The sequence below is a fragment of the Camellia sinensis genome, chromosome 5 (assembly GCF_055761805.1).
Source record: "Camellia sinensis isolate YWXY chromosome 5, ASM5576180v1, whole genome shotgun sequence".
NCBI lineage: Eukaryota > Viridiplantae > Streptophyta > Magnoliopsida > Ericales > Theaceae > Camellia > Camellia sinensis.
Genome location: NC_138965.1, coordinates 202889044 through 202913890, shown reverse-complemented (window position 1 = coordinate 202913890; position 24847 = coordinate 202889044). Strand labels below are relative to the sequence as shown.

Here is a 24847-nt window from a genome sequence, read left to right as displayed (position 1 = left end):
CACTGTGGAATTCCCAAAACATGATTACTCCAAAGCTCAGGCTAGGGTGTTAGGCACAACCCAGCTCAACCCGAATCTGCTTGGGTCAGACAAAAATTGGGCTTAGATCAATACAGCCCAACTTGTTTTACATGTCTTTCAAAGACTATAAAGAAACCAACTAAATAATTTCACTGCAGACACCAAAGCTCAATTGCTACACCAAGGTTTCTTGGTAACAAGAAGGGGAAAGAAAAAAGAGTGCCTAATAATTTCACTGCAGACACCAATCTCAAATTGTGCCAAAAAAAAAAAAAGACACCAATCTCAATTGTTACAAACCTAGTATTACAAAATCAATACAATTACGAACTTTCCTCACAACAATTTCCCCTTTTGAGACAGCAGAACCAGAGGCTTATGCGTCCAAATCACAAATGCAACTTCTGTTTGCTTGCCACACTCCTCAACCTGCTTTTGCATCTTCTCGCAAATTAGTATACATTTCTGATCTAAATGTTGAGCGTGCATTCGAGAACGTGTGTAAGCCTTAACTGCTCAATCTACCTGCAAAAGGAAATATGAAGAGAGTACTTTTCTCAATCCAAGTAAAGAGACAGAAGGATGCGAGTATCAATGACAACATGAGAAGAACATTCCATGGATGTTGGATCGTTGCATTGTTTTGTTTTGAAACTCAAAAACTGTGTTTGAGTTTCTTGTTTTCCGTGTTTTTTAATTTTTGTTTTTAGTAAGCTTTTTCTTGTGGGTCTCTATCACTTCTTAAAGTAAAATATGTGAAGAAATCTGGAAAAAAAAAAAAATTCACTATAAAGAGAGTATAAAAAAAGAGTTCACTAAAGACAACAACAAAAAAAAAAAAATATGAACAACAAAAAACTTAAAAACAGTTTTTCAAAAACTAAACCAAACAAAATGGCGCACTTGAATATGTGTCCTTCCTTTAATCTGACCACTCTAAGGTTAGGTGATTTAGGATTCCTGAAAAATCACTTCATCCTTAATGTCTATTGTGATATTGGTCAAAATGATTTGATACCAGTTCTTCCATGGGATGTTCAAAGATTAAACACATTCTTATAAACTTCGGAGCACCTACACATATTTGAAGCAGTAATTGCAAATCTTAAAAATGATCAATCTTCATGTTCATCTTCACCTTCGGAATCTGCATAAAGTAAAAATAGCCCAATTAAAGATCACAAATGAACAAGAAGGTTCATGACAGGGGGTATCTGATAGTTTGATATTCACCAATACATTCAAATGAGCAGAAAATAAATAAATAAAATGCACCCAACCTTCCCCATACAGGACTTGTTATTTTCCGTGCAATTTGGAGAATTGAATTATGAGTTTGAACCCAGATAATTAAACTAGTACAAAGCAACCCGGAGAGGAAGTGGCTCATGTTCATATCCAACAGAAGCCCAAATGCAACATGTTGGAAATATTTTAGAAGTTTCAAAACTTGAATATTTTGAAACTAAATGTGTCCCTAATCTACAATTTCTAGATAAGACATTGGAGCTCTCTAGTTTTATTTACTTTAAAATATTGTATTTTCTTTGTTGTTTTTCTTCGATTATTACTTTTCTGGACAACTTTGATCATAGACATTTCAGTAACCCTTGTGGTGTGCACAAAAGTTGGTAGGATTGATTATGATTTGGGTTGTATCTTGGAGTTATTGTCCATTAATACCTTCGCGTGGAGAGGCAATCACAACTTTAGGATAGTGACTAAATGCCTTTCACAATCACAGACCAGATTTGCTGGCTTTACATTTAATTTACATACTTGCTTTATGTTGATTGATTTTCTATTGTAATAGTATTTATGGTATGTTACATGAAATTTCCCTAACACAATATTGACACTATATACATAACATGAAAATTTATCAGCATTACCCAGGCAAATGACCCCGGTGCAGGAATACGACAATACTGAGTGAGATCATTAGGTCCGTGTAATGCCCATGCAGAAGATGATTTTACAGCAAGCTTTCTTTTTTAATAATTTTGTAAAAACAAATAATCATCTCATGCATTGTCAAATATAAAAAGATATGGTCAGTAATGTTTTTCTCTTCTTGAGATACATCCCACACCTATTTGTCTGTGGCAAAGCATTCACATTACAAAACCATCTCAGTTATTCATGTAGTAAAGAAAGACCAAGTTATTATTCACTTACCAGATCGAACATCTTCACTAATTTGGCCTCTTGCTTGTATTTGTTTGACAAGCATCCGATACATCAACCCCCACCAATAAATGTGAAGAACAAGCAAGCAAAAAAGAAGAGAATTGAACACGTAATAGTAAATTGGTCCTTCCACCTTGTGCTTCTCCTTGTCCAAGGTCTGGACAACTTCATAACTGCAATATGGATAAAGCAACAAAAATTATGTAAAGATATAAATAAATAAATAACATATAACAGTCTAAGCCCCTCAGCATAAACAATGTTAGAAAACTAAAAGAAACCACAAAATGAGATGTGAGCAACACCAGTGTAAAAGATATTGCTGAACCAACAGCCAAGGCAGCAACAAAACCGTATAGGAACTAAATAGCAGATATGTACAAAAGCACTTCATAACTAGTATAAATGGAAAACGAAAGACAATAACAACTGCAAATGGCAACCATTATTTTAATCTATGCCAGCTCAAGTAGGCCCAGCAAGCTCAAGATGCAAATTTCTTAACCAGTAGATTTGCATTTCTCAACCCTCAAAATTCCATTATACTCATAACTAACTGTCTAAAACATTCATTGTATTTTTAGGGATCTTGTCAGAAGTTAGTTTAGACCACCACGATCACATACTGATTCTAAATATCTCCAGAGTAAAGTTTAGTGGTGATTTTTTTCTCTTAGTAGGATTGACCTAAGGCAGCTCAATACACGTGTCACAACACCGTTGTGAAACCTCCATCTTCAGCCTCCCAGCCACAATGCATGGTGAAAACTTTGGTATACTTAAGACTCTTGACTCTTGACCCCGGTACAAGATTGGCCCAGGACAACATCTGTGATATAACCACCGTAATTAAGGAATGAGATGTGTAGTATGACAACAGCAATGGTAAGGCCTGTGTTTTAAGTATTGCAGTAAAGAAATGACCCAGACTTGGGCATATAAGAGACCGAACACATGGATGTTGTGAGCCCTTTAATCTTTGGACTTGGGCATATAAGAAATATTGCGAGCCCTTTAATCTTATTCAGTTGAGACCGAAGACATGAATCATATAACAAGTTTAGAACTTTAACTCTTTTCCTTTTCAATCTCCTTACAGTAGTGATTTGATAATATTGTTACAATCACCTTAAACTTTTTAAGAATTGTAATTTTATAGAGAATGAATATTATTACAATCTACAATAAATTATATGTAGAAAGTACTAATCGAGGGAAATTGATGCCAATTCAAAAGAGATGGCATGTTAAAAGTGAATTCTCTTTCTGGGATAATGAGGGAGTTTTTACAGCAAACTAGTCTCTCAAGAATAGGAGAAAATTTAGGGACAATGATGTACCTAATTATTGCACCTCCTATTTTCACCTTAATGGAGATTTGGAGGCCAAAGATTAACTTACTGGATTCAGGAGAATCAAATAGGTACATTAATGCACCTAGTTATTGCACCTCCTATTTTCACCTAAAAATTAGGAGATTTTGGAGGCTAAAGATTAACTTACTTGATTCAGGGAAATCAAATGACAAATTTTTGTGGATATTTTATTCTACTTCATAAAGGATTACTACTTAAGGATAGTTGAATATCCTCTAAATTTGCGAAAATTTTAAAGGGGTGGGCCAATTTCTTTGTGAAAGAAACAATATATAACCAAACTAGAAGAGAAGGGGGGGGGGGGGGGGGGGGGGGGGAAGCCCACCTCTAGTTCTGCCCCTTAGTAACAATTTCAACTTTCCAATCATGAACCATTTCAATTTTCACTTTCTGAGAGATTTCTAGTAATAGTTAAAATAACTATAATCCACTAGTTCCTTTTCTCATTGTGAATGATCTGTCATTAGTTTAATCACAGTGACTTTATGCATCTCAACTCTAAGCCACATGTTTAATCAGATTAGCTGTTCCAAATTCAGTGAACTGCCAAAAGTACAATCAAGCAATCATGCATACTTATGTGCATTCACTACCATACATCTGAATAATTAATATCATATATGAAGCTTTGCATACCCTCCACAAGTACATAGCCAATTAGGCAGTAGACAGTTCCACAAGAACTCAAGAATGCAAGAACAATTAATTTCTTTAAGAGAGAAGAGAGTTTACCATGCATTACTGTTATTAACAACATAATGCGAAGTCATAATTCATACAACAAATCAAATAAAATATGCTTCACCAAAAACTATTAGATAATTTCAAGAATGATAAATCTGGAATTCAAGAACATCAAACCACCCTAAATGAACAAAAGCTTCATAAATCATGAATGTTTCCTTCAGTAGTTCATCCCTTCTACGTTCTAATGTGTTGTGTTTATAGAGATTTTAAATTCGATAGAAAACAACATTTTGGGATCACATTTGATTTTAACCTAATCTATGTTAGATATTAGGGCTGAAGAAACTACAAAGTGTAGATAACCAAATACACATATGCATCATCAATTGCTCACCTTGTACTCCAGAGGACCCAAAATGGATAGTAAATCAGGCGAAGTAGGATCCAAGACAAAACCAAAAGAATAAATGCAAAGCTAGCAAGAGTTTCTGCACCACTGTATTTAGACATTTTCCCTACTTCTAGAAATACATCACTAGCATCATGAAGAGCCAAAACAACGGAGCCAACACGAGCAAACCTGCAAGAAGACACAGAAAGCAAATAAAGTTTAATATTAATTAATCATTATTTTTGATAAGCCTAACACCCAAATTTTCATAAATGTAACAGGAACTACACTCATAAATGTAGAACCAGAGAAAAAAAAAATGGAGCAAACTAGGGTTCTGAAAACTCTCAATCAATATTCATTCATCACACATAAGTGCTTCCCATACATGTTCTATTTATCTATAGTTATTCTCTACGAATAAGGAAATAGAAGAAAAACCCTACAAATGATTTAATAAAACTAGAAATTATTCAAATAACGAAACATAAAGAAAATAAAACAAAATTCCTAACTAAACTAAAATTTCTTTATTCTTCAATTTATTGTCATCCAATGCCTTTCCAATCCCCATCACTGCTTATCATTCTTTTGGCAGCAACAAACTAACCCTTCCAACTCATTCTCCTTGCAATTATAGCATACAAAAAATTAATGTGCTACATGATAACCTCTTGCAAACATACCTTAATATATAAGAAAGCAGAATTAGAATGAGAGTTGCAACATGATGACCCATTGACACCCCAAAATCAGCGCGCCTTGTTTCCCAGAAAATTAGAGCAAATATGGAGTATGTGTAGAATCCAGCGGTATACATATACACTCCTTTCAATTTCAACCTGAATATTCCACAATATGGTCACTGAACTAACAAGAGACCTGGACAAAATCAAGGACCAAGTACAACAAATATAGCTGCTTGAATAAACAATCATTAATGTATAGTCTTTGAAATCTTACTTAATTTTCTGGTCAGGCCAGACCTGATTTCCTGGCCCCACCCAAAAACATCTTGTGTTAGTGAACCAAGGCTCGTTATAAGTGACAGAAACCGCCAGAATCTCTGCTGAAAGATAATAAATACATTTCCATGCTGATTCTTTGAATTTTCGTATCTTCTTTTTCCTGTCATCCGTCTCAACAGCCAGTGTCTGCTGCCCTTTTGCAAATATCAATTGTCTGCCCAATTTCTGCAACATGGACATCCATTTTGAACTGAGCTATAGAGCTAGAAGCAAAAAAAGGGGAGATAATCTGAGAGTTGAACATGAGCCCATTGGTTAAAAGAGCAGGCTTATTCACATTTCACAATCATAAAAATAAAAAAATAAATAAAAATTTAAATTTAAAAAAAAAAATCATAGGAACAGATATGCAATATGCCCTTTATGGTACATAGATAAAGGTTTCTCCAAATCCCCTGGTAGATAGAGAGACTCAGATGCTATTTGAAATGTAAGACTATTCTTTTCATCACCAGATGAAGTTTATGAAAATATGTTAAAATTGATGTATTATTGATTGTTGTTGATCTTTATTACAATGATTCATGATTCCTATATATAGAAGAGGGTGAGTGTGTAGTAGGTAAGGAGTAGGTGAAGTGGAGGTGGTAGTGGTGTAGTGGGTTAGGTTTAGTGGAGTAGGTGAGGTGGAAATTGATGTATTATTGATTGTTGTTGATCTTTATTACAATGATTCATGATTCCTATATATAGAAGAGGGTGAGTGTGTAGTAGGTAAGGAGTAGGTGAAGTGGAGGTGGTAGTGGTGTAGTGGGTTAGGTTTAGTGGAGTAGGTGAGGTGGTAGTGGTGTAGTGGGTTAGGTTTAGTGGAGTAGGTTTAAGTGGGTGAAGTAGGTGATAGGTTTTAACAGCCCCCCGCAAACTCAAGGGGGATAGGAACTAGCCAACTTGAGTTTGGAGAGAGTAACAAAACAAGAAAATAGACGAATACATAAAAGAAAAGAGGATAGGAGACACTGTATGGTCGTGTCAGACCGATGGTGAAGACACTGTATGGTGGTGTCATAACGTTGTAGAGGACACTGGATGGTTGTGTCAGACCGATGTAAAAGACAGTTTATGGGGTCATGTCGGACCGTTGTAGCAGACAATGTTGTGATAGTTGTTGTGACAGTTTACGGAGTCTTGCTGGACCCTTGTAGAAACTAACCGAAATCAATGTCGGGACAGTTTACAGAGTCTTGTCGGACCCATGAAGGAGCTAACCAGAATCAATGTCAGGACAGTTTACAGAGTCTTGTCGGACCCTTAAAAAATACACTGTATGATGGTGTATATAGGCTGCCCAAATATATATATATATGGATATATATAGTGAGCCCTCAAAAGTCGCGCCCTCAAAAGGCGCGCCCACTTCATCAAAAGGCGCGCCTGACAGAAAGCGTCGAGCCATCAAAAGGTGAGCCGGAGACGCGGCGAGGCACGTGAGCGACAGAGTGGCGTGTCGGCCTCGGCTATTTAACCAAGGTTGAGGCGGAGGCTGTGCAAACCAGTCTGAAACCGCCGAAAATCCTTTGAAAAAACTCTTCCGTTTCTGAGAAAGAGATTCTGGAACACTCTGTTGCCATTCTGTAACCAACCTTTCTCTGAAACACTCAGCAACCCATAACATGGCCTCGTCTTCCCGTTCAGCTACCCAGAATATGGCTTCTTCGTCCCGTGGTCTGCTCACTCTTTTTCCCGACCTCAACGAGTCAACAAGAGAGATAACTGGTGCGGTGGCACTGGAACCTCAACCAAGCGCCCCGGAGTTTGCTCCGTTGAACTTTCCTATGCGGTCTGTGGAGCAAAGAATGGCAGTGCAGTCGGATGTGGAGGCCAATCAGTATACATTGAAGTCATGTGTGGAAACCATGACTGCGGTTACAAATTTGTCGAACCGGCTGCAGAGTAGGACAAATGAGGTGCAGCAGTTAAACGCCCAATTGGCTCTGCTCCAACGCATGTATAAGGATGCGCGAGCAGAGATAAGTGTGCTAAAGGCGGAAAACAAGGAGCTGAAGCGGAAGGCCACCGTTATGTTCCGATTTGGAGGGGCGCCATATGTTGCAGTGGAGGAGCAGGGAGTAGTGATCGTGCCCAGTGGAGTGGGAAACACGGAGGCAACACCGTCAAGGACCGCCCAGGACGGAGGCAAGAAAAAGAGACCGGCGGCAGAGTAGAGAAGAAAAATCCCGCCTGTGGATGTGGTTATTTGGGTTTTAGTTGTGTTTTTTTTTTTTTTTTTTTTTTTGTGGTGTAAAATGGTGATCGGGGTTGATCCCCGGCAGGAAGAAATGACAAGGGTGTGGAATGTTTGTGGTGTTATTTTGTTTAAGAATAAAAATAAAATAAAATAAAACAACAGATAAAGAAAATAGATAAAAATATTTGAGAATGGGTCATATGAAAAAACATCGGTGTAATTTTTTTTTTTTTTGGTGGAATATAAAAAATAATAATAAGACAATGGAAAAAGGGTGATGCTCACTAACGAGTTGTAGAATAAGGAAATATTGATGGAAAAAGAAAAATAGAAAAAAGAAAATAAAATAAAAGTAGGGATAAGGAAAATATATTATAATAAAAAAATATAGATATATATATATTAAAATAAAAGAGAAGTGTGAAATAACATGGGTGGTGGATGTGTGATAGATGAGAAAAAAAAGCGTGGGTTCATATCCCACAGCTGTCACCAACACAAACCTGCAACAAGAAGAATCTTTTGTTGCTTTTCTTATGCATCTTTTGTCTACACACTCTGAGAAGAATCTTTTGTTGCTTTTCTTATGCATCTTTTGTCTACACACTCTGAGTCTCACTGCAGGTTCAAATTCAGGAGATTGGTTGAACCATGGCGGTGATATATATAACCAGAGACATGCCCATGGAGAATCCAAGATCAGCCCATCAACTGTTTCAAACCTAAGTCTCAAGTGGGAATTCAAAACAGGGAAAGACATAAGTGCAACACCTGCAATATTCTTTATCAAACAAACCACGTCTTCCCCTTTCAATTCATTTACCTCCAGCCAAACAGAAGTAGTTTCACTTCCTGTGAACAGGTATTGACCAAGAAAGATGGTGTCTCCCTTCTTCACTGCCTTTGCCAGTCCAGAAAAGTTGATTGGCAACATGTCAGAAGAAGCTTCCTGACCTTGATCGGGTGTTAGAACAACTATACCATCCTCCTGAAGTGAAATAGTTGTCTCAGCGTTTATGATAACATGCAGCTCAGGCCCCACTGTATCTAGCATAACAGCACAAAGCTTCTTAGTAGACTTCACAGCAGTCCTCAAATTTTCCAAAGTCTCTTGGTGATACTCAGCGTCCCCCCACGAAAAGTCGAATCGACCCACTGACATTCCAACTTGTAGACAAGCAGAGATGACCTCTACGGATCGAGAGCGAGGACCCAAAGTCCCGACGATCTTGGTCATTGCAGGGAAGAAACTGGATCTAGATGGCTCGAGGATTGAAGCCATCCTGATAGGTTCTTCGAGAAGCAAGTGATTTGCATGCATTTTTGCTGATTAAAATGGCTGATCAACTCTGAAACTTTGAACAACAATGGAAATGACAAAGCAGATATTTGCGCACACACACACACACACAGAGAGAGAGAGCAAGCAAGTGTATGTGAAGAAAATTTCAGCGGGCAGCGAAGGCAAGGTTGCCGGCCGGCTGCCCGCCGGTGAGAAAACAAAATACGGGCCTAAATCTTATTGCTCTGATACCATGTTAAAATTGATGTATTATTGATTGTTGTTGATCTTTATTACAATGATTCATGATTCCTATATATAGAAGAGGGTGAGTGTGTAGTAGGTAAGGAGTAGGTGAAGTGGAGGTGGTAGTGGTGTAGTGGGTTAGGTTTAGTGGAGTAGGTGAGGTGGTAGTGGTGTAGTGGGTTAGGTTTAGTGGAGTAGGTTTAAGAGGGTGAAGTAGGTGATAGGTTTTAACAAAATACTATCTCCTAAAATGGATGAGTTTTCAGTTTCCGTCTTGTTGAAACATGTACCATGACAGAGCATGCAATACTTCTTTCCTATTGCCATAGTTTCCCTTTTGTGTTAAAAGGTGGACAGTAACTGGCAAAATACACATGGAGAGATTTCCAAAACTAAAAATATTATTGTCGTGGCCGATCTTCCCTTTTACAGCACATGTAAACCTAATTTTAAGCTTTGATTTCATACCAGTAGCAAAGTTTTAGCCCCCAAGCCATTTTCAATTCATTAATTATCTTTTGTGAGTTTCAGTTCAGTAATTGTTAATTTTTTGTACTTCAGAGATTCAAAGTTCATTAATGGAGTTATTTACATTGTGTTCCAAGTCCTTTTGTTTGGTTTTCTATGTTTATCTTGATCCCTTCCCGAACCAAACATGAATCTTTTGATTCATTTGGCTCTCACGCTCAATTACTTATTAATGGTAAATTCCCATATCTTTTTATTTTTATTTTTTATTTTTTATACTCAGCCTTTTCAGCCAGATCAGGGAACGTGCTTCACACACATCATGCCCACAACCATAAAGATTTAAGCCAAAGGAATTGCTATTTAATTCATTATGATAAGCTAGTGAGGCTAGAATATGTTGGGAAAATCGATCCCCAAAGATAGAAGCCCTCATCATGATGAAGGCTCACATCATTGTTATCAAAGGAATCTTTAATTCTTCAGATGGTGTTGATTCCTTCGCAAGTAAAATATTTCCAAAACGCTCGAAGTCTAAAAGAAACACATTTTCATGTTTTATGAAGGCTATGTAATAAACTTGAAAATGAAATCCCCTTACACGAACCAGCCAAAAGAAAATTCTGCTCGACGTATTTAAATTTTCTCAAACAAAGGAGAAAAAAAAAAATCCCACCAGTTTCTTCTGATTATTACAGGTAAGATAACAAACAGAATCCACTGTGAAACATCAAATTTACTCTTTACTATCATTTTTGTAAAGCAAACCCACAATTCTATCACATTTGAAACAAAATGTTTGAACAACAATCTGTTTATCAAAAAATCACAAAAATTTGAATAACACTGAACAGGTAACAACCCGGCAGTGAGTGACTCCTTCCCCTCTCTCTCGGCGATTTGGCCAACACAGGAACAACCCGGCAGTGAGAGAGAGCATTTTTGTCTCAGTGAATCCATAATATAGGTACTACTACAGCAACCTAGCTGTTGGATCTTCGATTCTCTCTCCAGCTTTGACCCTCTCTTTGGCTCCAGAGCAAAAGACGGAGACTCGCTCCCATTCACAGACCGACATTGTAGACCAAGAAGGGCTCTAGTTCGTTCTTGGGTTACTGAGTGCTAAGCCTAGTTGTTGCTGAAAGTGGCCAAGCTGACTTACAAGGTGGAGAGTTTCCTATGCAACTAGAGGTCTTGCCCTCCACCTGTTCGACAAAGAGAGAGACAGAGAGGGCAGCAAGCTATCAATGAAGAAGGGCAAACTAGTTAAGAGCAAATTAGTGAAGAGTAAATCAAAATGTAAATCTGCTAAGTGCAAATCAACCAAGGTCTTCTTGCAGGAGTTCGATAATCAGGTGGATACTCAAATATCTACCGATGAGATGCCTGCCGTACTCCGCCGCAGGTCTACACGCATCCGAGGAGCCCCCAAATTTCTCATATCTGGAGACTTTGTGAGACCATGGCAAGGGCCCTCGAATGAAAACAAAAAGGGTTTAAGGGAGGTGGAATCGGAGGATAGCTTAATCGAGTGTGATTGTGTCGATCTATGTTTGTGTGGAAATCTTGGTACACCACGGTTGCAATTGAATGTGGAAATGCAAGCCTCAACTGAGCAATCATCAAAGCAGCATCAAACACCTAATGCACGGAACACACCAACTAGAGTGCTAACTGATCTTGAGCAGTGGCCAAAATTGGCCATTGTTTCCCCACTGGCGGCAAATGAAATGATAATGACAAATAAACTTGGCTCACCCAGTGTTGATCAAAGGAGAGAAGTAATTGGCACCAAGCAACAGAAGAGTGTTGAAAATGTGTGAGCTTGTAGAAATGAGGATTTGGTTGAACTACATATGGAAGACACACAATCTGGCAAGGATGAATGTCTTGATGGTGATACAACTGCTATATCAGGTAAGCCTCTACAAGTTTGGAGCTCTTTACTTAAAGAAGAGATTAACAAGGTGTCAAAAATGAAGTATAAAATAGGTGCCCATAAAATTGAGAACCTAGTAGATGGCATGTACAATGTCCCTATAGAGATCTCAAAAAAAAGCTTTTCTCATTGGGAAAATGCCTTGGTTGGATACTTCATTGATAAAAGATTCTCTTTCCATTATGTGAAAACTTGGGCAGAGAAACTTTGGAAAAATTTGCTTGAAGATGTTGTCTCCATTGATAATGGGTTTTTTATTTTTAAAGTAAAAAGTGAAGAGGCTATAGACAAAATTTTGGAAGATGGCCCCTATTACGTTGGGGCTAGATTGATTGTTGTTAAAAAATGACAACCTGGACTAAAACTAACAAAGTATGAATTTTCGAGTGTGCCATTGTGGGTGAAGTTGTATAATGTTCCTTTAGAGCTTTGGACTGAAGAAGGTTTGGGTTACATTGCTAGCATCATGCGAACTCCTCTTTATTTGGATGAGCCTACGTTCAAGAGAAGCAGACTTACGTTTGCGAGAATATGTATTGAAGTGCCAGCAAATAAAGAGATCCCTAAGTCTTTCAAAATAAATCTTGGTTATGGTGACCCATATGAGATTCAAGTTGAGGTCCCATGGAAGCCTCAAAGGTGTGATGTTTGTAAAACTTTTGGTCATACCACTAATTTGTGCCCTCAGAAGCCAAAGACTTTGAACCCTTCATCTTCCAAACAAGAATGGAGAGTCAAGGAGACTAACATACAAGTTCCAACTAAGTGGGAAATGGTGAAGAAAAAAGGGAGAGATGGTGGGCAAGGTTCAACAACAGTGATAAACAAAGAGAGAGATGCAGCGTTTCACCCCATCAACATCTAATACTTTTGATGTCCTTGAATCATGTGATATAGGAGAGTTGGGGAATGGAGAATTAAATCAAAAGTTGTTGTGTCAAATGAAGAGCCTAAAAAGTAGAGGGAGTCCATCTTCAAGTGATCCCATTAATGGGAAGACTACAAAGGAGGATAACAGAAGAAAACTCAAAGCGAAACTTCATTACTTGAAGAGTGCTAGAGGAAAATTTTGAATCCTTTGTTGTGTATGTTGTGTTTGTCGTCTATAGGCTTAGTTTGTTTCTTTTGAAGGAGTAGTTTGTTTTTTGTTTATATTTATTCTCCCTACACAAAATTTGTATTGAACTTCATTGTATATATTTCTTTTTTGGCTATAATATGACTTACTTATCAAAAAAAAAAAAAAAATCTGTTTATCTATTTATTTGGTATCAATGAATATACTTGAATAACATACAATAACAACCAAACAGTCCAAAACTAAACCAAAAAAAGATGAACCCAACATTAAATCCCCAAAGTTCAAGACAAGTTCACCTCACATAACATCACCAAATATTCCTATACAGTTATAACAAAGGTACAACCACCATAGTATATTGTCAAAAGTAGATTCAGTACATAATGTTAACAAGTAAAAACCCATAAAAAGTATTACGACAAACAAACACTAACCGTCAATTACAAGTGTAAATACTGTGAAGATTGACCCATATTAAAAAAACATTCACAGCTATATATTTGAAACGCAAAATTTAATCTTTTAGCCGTTTTTGTGCGTGTAGAATGATCTAAATTTCAAACGCGTCGATACAATCAAAGACCCAATTCGATTCATGTGTGATTATACAAGTTATATATATATATATATAGTACCTCGAATATAAATCTGTCTAGAAAGAAACGAACAGATGGGAAGAACAGAGCAAACAATGGAAGAACTACGAAATCTTCATATTCTGGGTACGATTCTTGTTGCCAATCAATGGATTGGATGAATTGAGACAGACCCATTCGAGTTTTCTGAGTAACCAAACAAATCTGTGTAGAAAAATCAGAGCTTGGGGATCGAATATGGAAGCAGAGACATCTGCTCTCTCTCTCTCGCTCTCTCTCTCTCGCTCTCTCTCTATAGTTTCTCTCTCTAGCTGCAGGCCAGTGGTCAGTGAGGAAGAGAGTCTTCGTGGGCTCAGAAAGACATATCAGATTGTTATTGGCTACAATTGCCCTTGTTTTTCTCTGACTGTTGCTTAAATGCCACTAGATTTTTTTGATTGGATTAATCTCCATTATTATCTTCGAAACTATCACTACTTTATTTTTAAATTATCAATTTTATCAATTTAGTGGTTAAAGTTTTTAATTTTAGTTCTTGTGATCTTATGAAATATTGTACGAATTAGTAATTGTTGAACGCTATTTTGATGGTCAAAAGGATCATTTTAAAATTTAAAAAATTTAATCATACAAAACTTTCATAAAATTGGTTGTGGGATATTTGTTCAAAATGTTTTTTTTTTTTAATTTATAAAAAAAAATATGAGTACTTTGTTGTATGATTTAAGTTGTTTAAATTTTGCAATGACCTTTTTACTGATTAAATTAGGTTTCAACTATTACTGATTTGTATAAAATGACTTGTTTATTATTCAACAAATCAAGTTTAAATAGTTACTGATTTATACAATATTCTCCACTTAGATCACATAAATTAAAATTAAAAATTTTAAAGACTAAATAAATAAAAGTGATAATTTAAGATGAAATAGTAATATTTTAAAGGATGAAAGTGAAATTAACCCTTTCTGATTGGCAAATGGCCACTCCCTTTTGGCTTTAGATGTGGGATGTAAATTAATTAATGAAATGTTGAGTTTGAAAACAAGAAGATGGGAAATACACATAATAAAATGGGAAAAAAAAAATAAATTTCTCTCTATATTTACTTGTAGAATAGTTTTTTTAAAAAAGTACAAATATTATAATTCATATAATAGATCTATCAAAAAAAAAAAATTAAAATATATTAAAAAGTTCCAAACAAAATTTATGTAATCGAATGATTATGTGACCAAATGACTACAATAAGACCAGTCAAATATACATTTTATGTCGCAATAAGAAATAAAGTATTTTTTTTCTTAAAAAAAGGTGATACTTTCCAGCTCTAAAGGTAAGTGGGTACAAAGAATAAGAGACAACGAGAAGAAATTAAAACTAAATCTCATGCTGAACAAGCATAGGGAATAGGCAAATGTTAAAAAATGTTTTAGTAAAGTTAAATTAGTTTTACAAACTGACCAATCTTATTTGAGAAATTTTATGGAGAATTCTCATTCAATAATCCAAAGCTTTTGCTTATTTTCATTTTACGTGATATTCCTTTTTTTCTCAAAATAAGAAATTTATGAGACTGAATAATTCACGCAAAAGTATTTGCACATAATAGCTTCTTCTTATTAAATTTAAATTATGAGTTATTTTCATGGGTATTGCATTAAAATGGGTTAATCAAAATAATTATATCATATTGCATGAAATTCTATGTATATATATATATATATATATTTTTGGGGTTTAAATAGCCTTATTCTTAAGCCCTTGTCAATGAAAAAAAAAATCATCTTTTTTGGAGGGTATTAAGGGCAAGTTCTATTGGTAGAGGGACTGGTCGAATTTGGTAACCATGGCCAGCAATCATTACTGAATATTCTTTGTAAGAAATTCAATTAATGCATTAATAACTAATGATTTTAATTGGGATTTTTATTGATAAGTCCAATTTAGAAGTGTTTTAACCCAAGAAGTCCATGAAAGAATTTTTTAACCCATTTAGTCCCATGTGTGTATAGGTTTATTCCATAAAGTCCATTTTCTTGATTTACACTATTTTCTTGGTCACTTATGCCCTTATATTTAATTTTGATACCCTTATAAATATTTTTTCAACGATTAGCAATTTAATGATGTGAACATTCATATTTTAAAATTCACATTTGTAGGAATGTAAATTGGCCCGTGGACGGCCCGAAACCCACCCGTGAGCCAGGGCGGGCCCGACCCGTTGACAATGTGAATATTCACATTGGCATGTTAAAATTCACATTAATAGGAGTGTAAAATTGACCCCCGTCCCGTGGTGGCGCGAAACCCGCCCGCGGCCCATGGGCGGCCCGAGGCGGGCCCGGTTCAGCCCGTTGACAATGTGAATATTCACATTGACATGTTAACATTCACATTGATAAGAGTATAAAATTGGGCTGCGGCCCATGGGCGGCCAAAAGCCCGCCCGCAGCCCGGGGCGGGCCCAGCCCGGCCCGTTGACAATGTGAATATTCACATTGACATGTTAACATTCACATTGATAGGAGTGTAAAATTAGCCCGCGCCTCGTAGCAGTCCGAAACCCGCGCCACGGCCCGTGGACGGGCCCGGCTCGGCCTGTTGACAATGTGAATGTTCACATTGACATGTTAACATTCACATTAATAAGAGTATAAAACTAGACAGCAGCCCAGGGCGGGCCCGACTCAACCCGGTCCGGCCCGTTGACAATGTGAATATTCACATTGATATGTTAACATTCACATTAATAGGAGTGTAAAATTGGTCCCCGTCCCATGGCAATGCGACGGCCCATGGGCGGGCCGGGACGGGACGGGCCCGGTCCGGCCCATTGACAATGTGAATATTCACATTGACATGTTAACATTCACATTGATAAGAGCATAAAATTGGCCCGCGGCCCATGGACGGCCAAAAGCCCGCCCGCTGCCCGAGGCGGGCCCGGCCCGGCCCGGCCCGTTGACAATGTGAATATTTACATTGACATGTTAACATTCATATTGATAAGAGTATAAAATTGGCCCGCAGCCCGTGGGCGGCTCGAAGCCCGACCGCAGCCTGAGGCGGGCTTGGCCCGACCCGTGACAATGTGAATATTCACATTGACGTGTTAACATGCACATTGATAGGAGTGTAAAATTAGCCCGCGCCCCGTGGCTGCCCGAAACCCGTCCACGGCCCGTGGGCAGCCCGGGGCGGGCCCGGCCCGGCCTGTTGACAATGTGAATATTCACATTGACATGTTAACATTCACATTGATAAGAGTGTACAATTGGCCCGTGACCCGTGGGCAGCCCGAAGCCCGACCTCGGGCCAGGGCGGGCCCGGCCCATTGGCAATGTGAATATTCACATTGACATGTTAACATTCACATTGATAGGAGTGTCAAATTGGCTCGCAGTCTGTGGACGGCCCGAGCCCGATCGCAGCCCGAGGCGGGCTTGGCCCGACCCGTGACAATGTGAATATTCACATTGATATGTTAACATTAACATTGATAGGAGTGTAAAACTTGTCCGCTGCCCGAAGCTCGCTTGTGGCCCGGGGTAGGCCCAGACCCAAACTCGGGCCACCCCGGGCCGCCCATGGGACGCGAGCCAATTTTACACTCTTATCAATGTGAATGTTAATATGTCAATGTGAATATTCACATTGTCAACAGGCCGGGCCAGGCCCGCCTCGGGCCGCCCACGGGGCGTGGGCGTGTTTCGGGCAGCCACGGGGCACGGGCTAATGTTACACTCTTATCAATGTGAATGTTAACATGTCAATGTGAATATTCACGTTGTCAACGGGGCAGGGCCCGCGTCAGCCCGGGGCCGGGCTTCGGGCTGCCCACGGGTCACGGGCTAATTTTGTACTCTTATCAATGTTAATGTTAATATGTCAATGTGAATATTCACATTGTTAACGGGCTGGGCCGAGCCCGCCCTGGGCAGCGGGCGGGCTTCGGGCCGCCCATGGGCCACGGGCCAATTTTACACTCCTATCAATGTAAATGTTAATATGTCAATGTGAATATTCACATTGTCAACGGGCCGGACCGGGCTCGCCCCGGGCCGCCCATGGGACGCGAGTCAATTTTACACTCTTATCAATGTGAATGTTAATATGTCAATGTGAATATTCACATTGTCAACAAGCCAGGCCGGGCCCTCCTCGGGCCGTCCACGGGCCGTGGGCTTGTTTCGGGCAACCACGGGGCACGGGCTAATGTTACACTCTTATCAATGTGAATGTTAACATGTCAATGTGAATATTCACGTTGTCAACGGGCTGGGCCCGCGTCGGTCCGGGGCCGGGCTTCGGGCTGCCCACGGGTCACGGGCTAATTTTACACTCTTATCAATGTTAATGTTAATGTTAATATGTCAATGTGAATATTCACATTGTCAACGAGCTGAGCCGAGCAGCGGGCGGGCTTCGGGCCGCCCACGGGCCACGGGCCAATTTTACACTCCTATCAATGTGAATGTTAATATGTCAATGTGAATATTCACATTGTCAACGGGCCGGACCAGGCTCGCCCCGGGCCGCCCATGGGACGCGAGTCAATTTTACACTCTTATCAATGTGAATGTTAATATGTTAATGTGAATATTCACATTGTCAACAGGCCGGGTCGGGCCCGCCCCGGGTCGCCCACGGGCCGTGGGCTAGTTTCGGGCAGCCACGGGGCGCGGGCTAATTTTATACTCTTATCAATGTGAATGTTAACATGTCAATGTGAATATTTGCATTATCAACGGGTCGGGTCGGGCCCGCCCATGGCAGCCCACGAGCCGCAGGCTGGTTTTAGGCCGGCCACAGGCCGCGGGCTAATTTTATACTCCTATCAATGTGAATGTTAACATGTCAATGTGAATATTCACATTGTTAACGGGCCGGGCCGGGCCCACCCCGACCCGGGGCTGGGCCCAGGCTTCGGGCTGCCCACGGGTCATGGGCCAATTTTACACTCTTGTTAATATTAATGTTCATGTTAATATTTCAATGTGAATATTCATTTTGTGAACAGGCCGGCCCGGGCCCGCCCCGGGCGACGGGCTGGTTTCGGGCCGCCCACGGGCTGTAAGCCAATTTTACACTCCTATCAATGTGAATGTTAACGTGTCAATGTGAATATTCATATTATCAACGGGCCGGGTCGGGCCTATTTTTTTGGCTTGTGGGCCGGCCCGGCCCAACTCCAATTTTTCCGGGCACCCACGAGGATCGATATGAGCCGGGCCCCTGCACATTGACGATATAAACATTTATATTGACGGTGTGAACATTCACATTAAGGGTATTTTGGTAATTATGTCACCTATAGGACTTATTGAAACATAAAAAAATAATGTGAACTAAATGGAACATAAGTAGATGAAAAGGGTATTTTGGTCTTCTTATCTCAAATTGGACCTAATGGAATAGTAAAAAAGAATATGGGTTGGATGGAATAAAGCTCTTAGAAAATGGATTTATCAAAAAAGTTCTCATTTTAATTTTGTCCTACTTGTTATCTTCCTCGTATTCACAATCCATTGATTCTTAAATACACAATTCACATCATTCCACTTGTTAAATTGAAAAAATTGAGTAATTTTTGTAAGCGAATAGGATATGAAAAATGATTCGTAACTCGAAATTCTTCCAGCTTGAATGGCCCGACTGTCTAAAACGACGTTGTTTTGGGAGGTTTTTTTTTTCTATCTTTTTCTTTCTTTCGAACACAGACATAGGGAAGAGGAGAGAGAGAGAGAGAGAGAGAGAGAGAGAAGAGAAGACAAGAGGAAGAGAGAAGAGGCGACAGAGAAGAAGGAGAAAAGATGATCGACGGTGATGGTGGCAGCGCCGGTGGGTATCTCCGATCTCCTCTTTCAGACTCTGTTCTCTTTTTTCTTTTTTTTTCTAAGTAGATCTGGATCTGGAAAAAAAAAATGTTGATGATGATAATGTGTTGATGATGATGATGATGATATTGATGAAGATGTTGTTGTTGATGAAGATGTTCCTCTTTCAGACTTTGTTTTCTCTTCCTTTTCTTTTTTTTCTTTTTCTAAGTGGATCTGGATCTGGAAAAAAAAATAAAAAAATTGTTGATGATGATAATGTGATGAAGATGTTGTTGATGATGATGATGTTGTTGATGAAGATGTTGATGAAGTTGTTGTTAATAATGATGATGTGTTGATGAAGATGTTGTTGTCCAGCTCCCTCTTTGTGTTCTCCAGTTCCAGCTCCCTCTTCTCTCTTCTTCTTCTTCTTTTTCTTCTTCTTCTTCTTCTTCTTCACTTTCATGTTCTTTGTCTTCAGAAAAAACAAGAAAGAAAAAGAAAAAAAAAAAACCAAAACGTCGTTGTTTTGGACTCGGGCCATTCGAGCCTTATAATTTTCGAGCTACAAAACGGGGTTGATAAGATATATGTCATGTGGTGCATTCTACTATTATGATTGGATTTAACAACAAGGTCTACTACATTTATGTTTGATGTTTGGAGAACAAGAGATGACATATACATTTGTGATTGGTGAAAGATAATACCATGTGATACTCTATTTGTATACAAAACCTTTTCAAAAAATTAGAAGGTATAGTATAACACTTTCCAAGAGTGAATGACTAGTAGATTTATTTGATAACAATGTCTGAATGTGTAATAATACTTGAATATGTCTTCAAACTAATTAATCGTGTTGAGTAATTTTAATTTATTTATTAATGGAGTTCGAATTTATATTCAAGCTAAATTGTGATAGATAATTGAACAAATTCGAGCCACACTTAATAAATATTAACCAAGGTGAAGCTTGACTCAAAACTAAAACCAAAATCACTATATATGTTTTGCATGAAATTCTAAATAGGCTTTTTAGCCTTATTCTTTTCTTCTTTTTTTTTGTTACAGGAAAATCCTCCTTACTCTCCCGCAAATCCAAGGCAGCACCCCTTGCAGAGATCACAAGGGTGTTCTGTTAGCTGTTCTGAGCGAGGAGACTATAGCTTGGGAACTTACCCCTAGGGCTACTCGCGGGTCGGTTTTGGTCAGGTGCGGGTCAAAACCGACCCGACCGCACTTATGCGGTTGGGGAAAAATGGACCCGCAACCGCCTGCGATGCGGTTCGCGGTTTGTGCGGGCGGGTGCGGTTCGGTTTGCGGTTTAGTTTTTTTTTTTTTTTTAAATTTAACTTAAGCAAATTTGACACTTTTTTTTGTTACTTTCTAAACACTTTTTTTTTTTTTTTTCAGAAGAGTTATAAATTAAATTACAAGATATACAATTCATGATCATAATAAATAGTCCACATGTTAGATAAGATGATATGGAACCATGCTTGAGGATAGTAATTAATCTTCCTCCTTAGCTTGCAAAAACAAACCCTTAAAGTCAAACTAGTAACACTAATTTTAATAGTAGATTAATCTTCACTGTTTAGTTTTTAATATGCAATAATGTGATAATAGAATGACAATTCAAAATATCATATTTAACTGTGTCTACTAGACTAATGGAATATAATGATTTTTTTTATATATATATAAATAAAAGTCAAACTAGTAACACTAATTGAAATATCATTAGATCATGATAATGTATATATGTGCCCATATAATAAATTTTACTTTCATCCAAAATGTAAAAATAAAAATAATAACTAGTTATTTCCATCCATCCAAAATGCAAAAAATAATAATAATAACTAGTTATTTTTTCTTTAAAAAAAAAAAGAAAAGAAAGATGCAGGTTGCGGGCGGGTCGAGTTCAATCCAAACCTGATCTTTTGCGAATTTCTTGACCCGCACCCGCCCGCCTACCTACATCGAAACTGCCCAAAGCATTGCGGGTAGCGTAGGTTCGGGCGGTTTGTGCGGGCGGGTGGGTTTGTTGCCCAGCCCTACTTACTCCTATCTTTCAAGACAAGTTCCGCTTAAGTCAGGATTTATACAGTGGAGGAGCATTGAACCTATGCCAAGTGCTGATTAGACAACTTGAAATCCAACCTCCTAACCAACTGTGATTCGCTCAGGAGATTGGCCCAAAGAAGAGAATTGAACCTGTGACTTGGGGGCTTAATCCTCAAGCCTTAACCACAATGCCACAGCAATAGCATTTGTCAATAGGAAAAAGAATTCCTCTTTTGTGGAGGGTATTAAGGGAAAGTTAGGGTGTGTTTGTTTGGACGAATTGGATAAGAGGGAATTGTAATTCATCAGACTGTTAGTCTTAAGATACATTGTCTCTGGACTATTTGGTTGGACTAGATTTGTATCTTATGTTTGTTTAATCATGAGATTAGATGTCTGGATTGAACTATTTTTAGTAAATCTAATGTTTGGTTGGACGGACTGGATAAGAATAAATGTACAAAAGACTATTTTACCCTTGTAATTTATAATTTTTATTTAATATATAATTTTAAATTTGTAAACTATAATTTATAATTTATAATTTAACAACACTAAATTTTTTTAATTTATAAGGCCATAATTTTTAATTTATTATTGTCAATTAAATAAAACTTATAATTTATATTTTTTATTTAATATATAATTTTAAATTAACAACACTAAAAAATAATTTTATTTAATATATAGATTTAATTTTTTAACAACTCCAAAAATATTATAAGGCCATAATTTTTTAATTTATTATTTTTAATTAAATTAAATTAAATTTTTAATTTTTATTTAATATATAATTTTAAATTAATAACACTAAAAAAATAATTTATAAATGTTCAAAAGACTATTTTACCATTTTTCAATTATTTATTAAGGAATAGCATGAGGGTAAAATAGACATCTCACACATTAGTCCCATGAGATACCAATTTCATGGAAATAATCTCACTCCCTCCCTTAGGATACAATAATTCCTCATATGAGAGACTATTAATTCGGAACAAAAAAAATTGAATCAAACAATGGAGTATTAATCCGGATGAACTAATAATCTAATCCCATAAAATAATTCATCAAAACAAACAAACTCTTAGGTCTCACAAGACTAATAGTGAAGTATTAATAATTCTATCAAATTAGTGTGGTATTCACTACCCAATTGAATTAATAGGATAAATTATCCATTGGATTAATAATCTCACCCCTACCCCATTACTAACAATCTTACAAATTGTTGGCTTAAATATCTTAAACCAAAATGTTAAAACAATCATAGGATAATTGGGTCTATGGATTAATAATCTCAATCTCATGCTTTAATCCATCCAATCAAACATACTTTTAGGCCATGTTTGATTTACAAGACTAATAGTGAGATATTAAAAATCCTATCAAATTAGTGTGGTATTCACTATCCAATTGGATTAATAGGATAAATTATCCATTAGATTAATAATCTCACCCCTACCTCATTATTAATAATCTTACAAATTTGTTAGATTAATTATTCATTAAATTAATAATTCTAAATCAAAATATTAAAATAAATATAGAATAATTGAACTCATTAATTAATAATTTCAATCTCATATTCTAATTCATCCAATCAAAATATGTTAAGCGAAAGTTTTATTAGTGGTGGAATTATCGTATCTAAAATAATAATAATAATAATAATAATAATAATAATAATAAGAAAAATGTTTGAGAGCTCTAAGAAATGAGCTCTAAACCATGTACTAATGACATGGAGCTATGTGGAGTCCAACTTGATGTGATGTTTTAGCTTGAAATATATATATATATATATATATTTTTGGAGGGGCATGCCAGCTTAGTAAAGGTTTTTTTAGAGCTCTACTTTTAGAGCTCTATAGCATTGTTGTAAAAAAAATAACAATGATTCATCCTACTAAAAACATCACCACTAATAGCACTAATGCATTAAAAAAGTAAAAAAAAAAAAAAAATACAACTCCAAGACTAAAACATCACATCATTAATGGCGGGACCCACTGCCACCTAATTAGTGGGAGCACTAATTAGTGCTCCCAAGCATTTTTTTTTTTTTTAACAACAATTCATTGTGTGTTTAGTTTTAGAATAATGCTTGGGACCCCCTTTTGGGGGTCACCCCCTCACCCTCCCTTTGCCACGTGGCGGGTGATGATTGGAGGAGCAGGAAAAAAAAGAAAAAGAAAAAGAAAATGTAACCAATGAGAGAGAGAGGGGGTCAAAGGGGGTGGGGGGAAAAGGGGGGATGAATCATTGTTGTTAATTTTAAGGTAAATTATAAATATATTTTTGAGATTTGATTAACATATAAATAATTTTTATGATTTTAAAAATTATATCTCACTTCTTGAGGTTTTAATTTCATAATAAATTGTCAATTTTATTAATAAATTATAAAGTCAATTAATAATTTTTAATGATATTAAAAATATATTTCAATTAATAATTTAAATAATTTTATTATTATATAAGAGAGCAATTATGAATTTCATTTTTTCAGTTAATTCTGTTTAATAAGAAATTCTGACAATAGGCAGTATTTGGTAGAGTTTTCTAAATATAATTTGATAATAGAGTTGTACTTTGAATTTGTAATTTTTGGAATTATGATTTGTTGAAAAATTAGTTTTTATAGGCTTATTTTTGGCCAATTTTGAGCCTAAAATTGAGTGGGGTCCACACGTCTTTTGGGGTAGATCCGAAGAGATGATGTAGGCAAGTCACACGGTGAAGACAGTTCGTCAAAATCATTTATGAGTGAATGAGAATTTGACGACGTTTTCGGGTTTGTGGAATTGACAATTCAAAAATTAAATGTGGATTTCCTTGTAAAGTTTGTCCCACATTGAAGACAACTCATTAAATGTAGGTTCGTGAAATGGACAATTCAAAAATTTATGTCTGTATATATAAGTTCTAGGTGATAACACTTGGGTTGGGCCCCAAGGAGCATCTCAAGTTTGTAGGAAAGAGGAGTTATGGACAAATGAAACCTTGGCTCAAACCACCACACGCGCACACGCCGCCGTCATCAAGCCGAGACGTGCCGGGCGCGGGTGTGGGTTGTGGATCGGTTCAAATATTAATAAAACTAAATTCCAATTTTGTGCAAAAATTGAATTTAATTTTCTGTCCAAATTTTACCTCCTTCAGTTCGATATTCCTAACAAATTCAAACTATTTTACTGTTATAAAACTGCCAGAAACTACCCAACAGTTACAGATTTAAACCAGCAGCAATTATCTATTTGAATCTACCTCCAAATTCGTTTGAATTCAAACTGCATCTGTTCAATTCAAAATTACACCTGTTCAGGTTGGTTTCATACCTGTTTGGGCAGATTATTTGCCTATAAATAGAGGCCATTTCCAGCAATCCTTAGCATATAAAAATAGACTGAAAAAATTGATTTATTGCCTTCATTCTACTCTCTTGCATCAATTTTT

At 37.1% G+C, this 24847-nt stretch overlaps 2 protein-coding genes and 1 pseudogene across 6 annotated transcripts in view; all 3 read right to left on the bottom strand.

The window, feature by feature from the left end:
• Positions 1 to 24847, bottom strand: part of LOC114271793 (uncharacterized) — a 286811-nt gene that overhangs the window by 23746 nt on the left and 238218 nt on the right. The gene's annotated exons all lie outside the window — the stretch shown is intronic.
• On the bottom strand, positions 149 to 13907 carry LOC114271794 (ASC1-like protein). Of its 3 annotated transcripts, none has more exons than XM_028213429.2 (7): positions 13530 to 13907; positions 5629 to 5858; positions 5352 to 5507; positions 4669 to 4854; positions 2200 to 2384; positions 1100 to 1168; positions 149 to 546 (listed from the first exon to the last, which is right to left on the bottom strand). In XM_028213429.2, exons 1-6 carry the CDS (start codon positions 13665 to 13667, stop codon positions 1137 to 1139), a joined length of 927 nt encoding a protein of 308 aa, XP_028069230.2. In that variant the 5' UTR covers positions 13668 to 13907; the 3' UTR covers positions 149 to 546; positions 1100 to 1136. The 3 variants fall into 3 exon arrangements, with proteins under 3 accessions (XP_028069230.2, XP_082727333.1, XP_082727334.1); XM_082871207.1 differs by having other exon boundaries at positions 5629 to 5922; positions 13530 to 13867; XM_082871208.1 differs by having other exon boundaries at positions 5629 to 5896; positions 13530 to 13853.
• LOC145790390 (pyruvate kinase 2, cytosolic pseudogene) lies at positions 8075 to 9634 on the bottom strand (annotated as a pseudogene). The gene has a single exon (XR_014329056.1). The product of XR_014329056.1 is annotated as a pyruvate kinase 2, cytosolic pseudogene (transcript).

What these genes read in the sequence shown, in the direction of transcription:
- LOC114271794 (XM_028213429.2), bottom strand. Translation starts at nt 13,667, where the DNA reads ATGGGTCTGTCTCAATTCATCCAATCCATTGATTGGCAACAAGAATCG. An exon ending in TAGACAGATTTATATTCGAG is followed by an intron (nt 5,859 to 13,529) that starts GTACTATATATA and finishes TCCATGTTGCAG; the next exon opens with AAATTGGGCAGACAATTGAT. An exon ending in CTGCTTTCTTATATATTAAG is followed by an intron (nt 4,855 to 5,351) that starts GTATGTTTGCAA and finishes GTCTTCTTGCAG; the next exon opens with GTTTGCTCGTGTTGGCTCCG.